Source organism: Lytechinus variegatus, chromosome 14 (assembly GCF_018143015.1).
Source record: "Lytechinus variegatus isolate NC3 chromosome 14, Lvar_3.0, whole genome shotgun sequence".
In the NCBI taxonomy this organism is placed as follows: Eukaryota; Metazoa; Echinodermata; class Echinoidea; order Temnopleuroida; family Toxopneustidae; genus Lytechinus; species Lytechinus variegatus.
Genome location: NC_054753.1, coordinates 17,818,415 through 17,825,044, shown reverse-complemented (window position 1 = coordinate 17,825,044; position 6,630 = coordinate 17,818,415). Strand labels below are relative to the sequence as shown.

At 38.7% G+C, this 6,630-nt stretch overlaps 1 protein-coding gene across 1 annotated transcript; it reads left to right on the top strand.

Annotated features, from left to right (window-relative positions):
* Positions 1 to 1,987: 1,987 nt before the first annotated feature.
* On the top strand, positions 1,988 to 5,380 carry LOC121427959 (adhesion G-protein coupled receptor G6-like). The gene is made up of 4 exons (XM_041624537.1): positions 1,988 to 2,016; positions 2,162 to 2,436; positions 3,561 to 3,627; positions 4,756 to 5,380. The coding sequence occupies exons 1-4, from the start codon at positions 1,988 to 1,990 to the stop codon at positions 5,273 to 5,275; spliced, it is 891 nt and encodes a 296-aa protein (XP_041480471.1). The 3' UTR covers positions 5,276 to 5,380.
* Positions 5,381 to 6,630: the final 1,250 nt, after the last annotated feature.

The following is a 6,630-nucleotide window of genomic DNA, read 5'->3' as shown; positions in this document are numbered from 1 at the left end:
AGGTTCGATCTCTTGCCGAGTCATACCCAAAAGCTTCTGAAAATAAAACCTTCTGCTAGCGTAGTGCTCAGGAAATTTCCTAAGAAGTTGAGAAGGGTAAATAAGAACGTTTTATTATTTTAAAAGAAAACCCAAAGATAGAGCATTTTATAACCGAAGTGGCTACCCTAAGTAAATAAAAATGCTATCACAATTATCATTAATATTACCACGTTTCTTAACGACCAGGCTGGATATCAGAATCCAACTTGTGCTTTCTGGGACATGGCCCTCCCTGATTGGTCAACGAGTGGATGTCGTCATATCACGTCATCAGGCGACAGGAGTAGTGGCCTGAAGTATAATACAAGTGAACTAATTGTATGCAGCTGCGATCACCTGACCAACTTTGCAGTTTTAATGGTGAGAAAAGGGTTGATATTACTTGGTGGATTTTTCATAGATTTGTTCGTAAAATTAAGCAGAACTTTACGTTCGCCAAGAACATGTTCTTAAGTGCTAAACATCTACATGTGGATATATCTTTTACGAGAAGAAAGGGTGACCATTCGTAGCTTCTTTATGAATCACCCACCAGCTATGACCATTGAAAAAGTTTAGATCAATGCGGACCAATCTCTACTCAACTCCTATTTCAACCCGACTTATTTGTTCTCAACTCCTCTCTTTTAAAAGTAGTCAACAAAATTGATTTAGGTAAATCTCATGTTAAGATGTTAATTAATCTCATTAATGTATGAAACTGTCACTTAGTCTGTCAAGTCAGATATTGGTTGGTTATTGTTTTTAACCAACTCTTAACCATTGGTGTGTACGAGGTCAGATAGTCGTGGCAGAGGCTAGACTTTCTTCAGGCCAAAGAGACCCCTAGCATAAAGAGTTGCGACCAGCAGCACCTCACACGTATCAAACGCAACGCGGTTACCAACCAATCAGAATCACGTATTTTCATTTGCGCATAATATCGTAAACCTGTGCCTTCAAACGTAACTCTATCTCCATCAGATCCAAGAGCACCAATGTCAATGCCTGTGCCAAACGCCACAACCATAACACTACTAATAATCTTTCATTTTGAATTAGTTGGACCTATTGACCTATTGCTATTTCTGAAATAGTCCCTATTGTATATCGGGCCCCCGTCTTACAAAGAGTTAGGCCTACAATTGATCCGATCAATCTAAAGTATATGGAAATTAATCACTAACTGTTCGTTAAGAAATTTGCTCCATGTCAAACAAAAACAAGGAGAAGCATACAGAATTTTCAAGAAAACACTGAACGTATGATTATAGAAAAAAAATGAAGAAACGTGTAATTTTAGATGTTGACGTTGCTGGCTTTACATAGTTTCGACTGATCGGATCCATCGTAACTCTTTGTAAGACGGGGCACAGATTGATATTTTGTTATTTACTTTCTTGTAGGATGTTCACTTCTCCTTTCCTTCAGCCGCATCAAGGAATCTCATCTATATCGGCTGCTCATTCTCCATCGCGTGTTTATTGATAACACTGCTCGCTAATGTCCTAAACAGGTAAGATTCAAGTACTAGTAATACTACCTTTTCCCAACTTCTCTTAACAGACTCTCTCAAATACACTCAACCATTTCCCTTGCACGCACACACACATGCACACCGTCCCACACGTTTACATACCCTTACTCCAGTCTTATCGTTGTGATTGACCCGATCAATCGCAACTATGTAAAGTCAGCAAAGTCAACATATAATATGCATGTTTGTTAAAAAAATCTAGATATGAATGTATATCCATAAATTCATCGATTTTTGACAATTTTTTTTTCTTTTGTATACAAAGGACTTTTTGCAAATTTCCTGAATAAAAAACAAAATTATGACACTGATGGATTTCCATAGAGTTGCGATTGATTGGATCAATCGTAAGACGGGGCCTTGAAGGTCCATGATGTACTCTAGTGTATACTTTCCTGTAAAATTTGGTAGACTAAATTTTCCTCTAACATGTCTACGCTTGTATTTGCGTTGGGAGAGTGTGTGTGCGTGAGAATGTGTGTTGGGGTGCGTATGTGTGTATGTATGTTTGTGTGCGTGTGTTGAAAAATAAAAGTGTGGGCGGATATGCGTGTGCGTGAATAATAATCTGTGTGTATTTATTTACGTATGTTTGTTCTATAGGTATGTACATGGGAATCAGTCTCGTTGGATACTCCTGTGTCTCTGCTCTACCCTACTGTGCTTATACATCACCTTCATCATCATCATTACATTGGATGGGTATCCTGACGTCTCGGAGGTCGACATCGGCCTCTGTGGATTCCTTTCCGGTCTCCTTCAATTCTTCTTCATCTCATCCCTAGCTTGGATAGGCTTGGAGAGTCTCGACATCTACTTCTCTGTATCCAGTTCCAGCATTCCGCGCTTCATGGTCAAAGCTGGACTTGTAGCATGGGGTAAGATTTCATCTAATTCCCTTTTTTATGAAACACTTCCGTCATTGCAATTCGGAGAGGGTGCGATGAGGTGAGAACAAGAATGGCAGAACATTTTCAAAAAGGAGGAAGACAAATAAGCACAAGCAGAATACAGACTAAGAAAATAGAAAGGAAAATAATGAGAAGCAGAAGTAGTATTAGTAGTAGTATTATTATTAGTAGTAGTAGTAGTAGTGTTAAAAGTAGTAGTAGTAGTTATACAAGTAGTAATAGTAGTAGAAGTAGAAGAAAAAGAAGAAGAAGACGCAGAAGAAGAAGCAGTATTACTCTAGTTGTAGTAGAAGAAGAAGATAAGGTGATGATGAAGATGAAAAGGAATAAATAGAATGCGAAAATAGATGAAGAAAATTAAAAGGAGCAGAAAGAGCAAGGGGGAAATAAGAAGAGTGGAGAAAAAGAATTAGTGGAAAATGGAGGAGGAGTATAATAAGAAAAGAAGATAAAGGAAAATAAAAAAAAGAGAAATAAAAGGAGGAAAAAAATAATCTGTATAGATGGCAAAGTAGCTAATCTGGTCCGTAATCACGCTCCTCTCAGAGTGAGATGAGGAACCAGTGCTGATGGAGTGAGATATTCGTCTCTCAAGAGTAAATTTTTACCTCTTTTGGAGTGAAAGTGAAAAATAGATGCACACTTTCATTCCTAAAAAGGTGAAAATTCACTCTTGAAAGACCGAAATCTCACTCCATCAGAGCTGGTCCCTCGTCTCACTCGTGATTAGGGACGAGATAAGCTCCTTTGCATTTACGGAGTACATATCATGTATACGTGGTGCTTCAATGGGGATACCTCACATCGTTAGATTTCCAAGAGAGCGAAGCGAACCTTCAGAAATACTATTTTGTATTCTTATCTTTAATGCTCAGGGAGAGGGGCATAATGCTCCCACCCCTCGATATTTTTCGTGATTAATCTCTTACGTTTGAGATTCAATCAATGACCATCCTTATTTAAATATTACAAACGAGCGAATCGATAAACACCAAAAAAAAAGAAGAAAAAAAAACCCGGTCAGAAATTTTATCGTATGATAGCAAAAGTACGTAATTATCATTACAGCATAATTTTCTGTCGTTCGTTAGGTATTCCCGGACTGATAGTCATCCTGACTGGTGCAGTTGCTCGAAGGAACTATGTAACATCGGACTAGTAAGTTAATTTGCAACGTGTTTGTAGTGTATAGTTTCCATGAGCACTAACAATGTAAAAAACAAGTGCAAATGGAGAACCAGCGAAAAATCAATGATGATTGTTAGTGTAAAAAAGAAGAAAGATGCTTATCTCTAATTATCTAGTTCGATCAGGTAGTTTGAAGTGCTTTATCAAATGTCATGATGCCACATATGAATGAAAATACTCAAGAAAATAATGGCTAGTTGCAAGCAATTTTAGAAAGTAGGAAATGGTGTTGGAAAGGGGGGATGAGTATGAAAAACAAAGAAAAGGAAGAATGTATAGTAAAATACATTTTTATGCTTTTCGCACTGCATTTCCTAAACCCCATCTTTTGGGGGGTTTCACACTGTCTTAACCACATAGCCGGGGTTAACGTCTTAACCCCCGGCAATCACACAGCTCATTAATATTGATGATTTTGCCATACAGAGCGTAATAAACGTGGAACTTCGACTTCTGTGATTGGCTAATGCTTAGCCCCACTCTTCCTTAGCCCGGTTTCGTTTCACACTGCATCTCTTAGCACCGCACTTAGCCGGCCAATCCTGTATTTTGCAGGGCCAGATAGTATCGTCATATTTACCATGCTAGCCCACTTTGCTAAAATGTGGTGGGAAAACGAAGTGGGCTTAGCTTAACCCCTGGAAATTGGTGGGGCTAAGACCCCCCCCACACACACATACACACCCTTAGCCCTACCGATATCCCGGGGTTAGGGAAATATGTGCGTGTGAAAAGCATTTTTATTCAGATGAAATAATTGGGGGAGCTGGCATGAATTTATTCCATGAACATGTTGAAACAAATGAGCGCGTGACCGACAGCTTCTATGTCAAAACCAAAGTGTGTTGATCATGTTGTATTATTGTGAAACGATTAGAGACTTTTGAGAAAGAAAGTAATCCATAAGCAAATATGTCTTATGTTCTTTTTGTTTCGTAATCATTATTATTATTACCAGTATGGAATAGTCTCCATCCAAGGAAGAGGACTAAATAATGAATTGTGTACGGCGTGTTTAACTCTAATGATAAGGGTATAATGTTGTACATCACGTCTTATTTCTCACCATCATACTGTGACGTTTTCTGTTCATTTTAGCTGCTTCCTTCAGTTTTGGCCATCGGTTTGCGGTCTTCTCATACCAGCTTTGCTAATCATCCTCTTCACACTCGTCACGTTCACCCTCTCTGTGTATCAGCTGAAGCGATCTGGGGAGTTAGTCATCAAACAGGGTGATAATACTTCACCGCGAGGAAGGGTCATTGGACGTCTCAAGGATGTCTTCTGCATCTCCACCTTGATCATCATGTCTTGGGTCGTGGGATACATTAACCTGATCGAACCTACTGTCTTTGGGATCCAGGTTCTCTTCATCACTCTGAACTTCCTCCAAGGCTTCTTCTTTCTTATCCTCTACTGCAGCTTTCGGTCTGTGCCCTTGTGGCAGACGATTCCCTGTCTTCGGTCATGTCAAGAAGAACAGGCCGTACCTTACGGAAATATGCGAGAGGACACTCCATCCGATGGCGGCCGTACGCCAGCATCACCTGCTAATAATAAAGACACGGGCAACCAAGTATTTCAGAGTGAAGTCCAAACAACGAGTCTTTCACTTTGATGAGATAGGCATCCACGCTGCTGTAGAAAAAGGACTACTCCTGAAGACGGACAGTCAACCTGTCCGAAACGTCGAGTCTCTCTACTAATCATCTCTACTCGCCGACTCAAGCCAGCATCTCCTCATCAGCTCTACTACTCAAGCTGTTCCCAGTCAACATTCCTTCTGGTTTACAGTCCTTTTCAGGACTATTTTCAAGAAAGAATACTCTAATCTCAAATCTCCACTTTCTCGCCTATCCACTTCTTCTCTTCTATCCACTGTTTCCATAACACTCCACATGGTGTACCGTAAACCACATCAGCAATTGTACATACCACCATGCAAACCTTTAAACAACCTCTTTTAGCTAATAGAATTTCGACTTAAGACCTATTCTTCAATCAAATAGTTTTTCCATTAAATGTATTTTGTCCAAATGTATAGACCATTATCAACTCTCTTATTGTCAAAATGCAATTCTTGGAAGCATTGCACCAACATGTTTTGTCAGGCAGGTTGTTGTATCTTATCACTTCCCTTAATTTTCATTGGCTGAGAAGTACTGTTGCTATGGTAACTGTCGGATGAAATGGTACTTGTTGAATTGAAACATGCGACATCCAGGACAAAAATACAAAAAAGTACTGCATCGCGTCATTTGTAGTCAGATGCGCATCCTCTCCATGAATACCCATAAAAAAATCATAAAATGTGTCTTTTTCAGGTCGGTATATTATTTTCAGCTCGTGCTTCTCATTCGTATTTTTTTTTATAGTTTGATTCGCATCCTTCAGGGGCGTAGTTTTTTTTTCACATTCACGTAAACATGGTACAGGTTATCCCCAAACTTCACAATTTTATTATCCGTTCCTACATTCTTCTCTCATTCCTTTTATCATGTCTTCCTCCTTCTCTTTGCCACTTTCTTCATTTTTTTCTCTCTCTTTCCTTTTTCTATTCTCTGCTTTTTTTCTTTTTTCCGTCGCCACTTCCCCCCCCCCAACGGTATCGCAGATTTAGTGACGATATCTAAAGTAAATACGAAGACACGATATCCAGAAAATACGACAACGAATTAAACACGAAAAATATTGTCATATTATTTTGTTCTCTTTACTCGATTAAATATGTTACGTGATTCATGTCAAACTAGATTAGACATTTATTCAATCCAATTTGGGAAATGTTTTAAAATAAATACATCTTGGCTGAAATAAACATCAAGTAAAGGTATCTAAAGAGAGTACTATACATTCGAAAAGAAAGACCCCATTTTTTTTACTACACACTGCATTATGATAATCATCACACAAGATACCTTGACTTTGCTCACATCAAATACTTATATCGAGTAAAGTGAATACAAATATTCA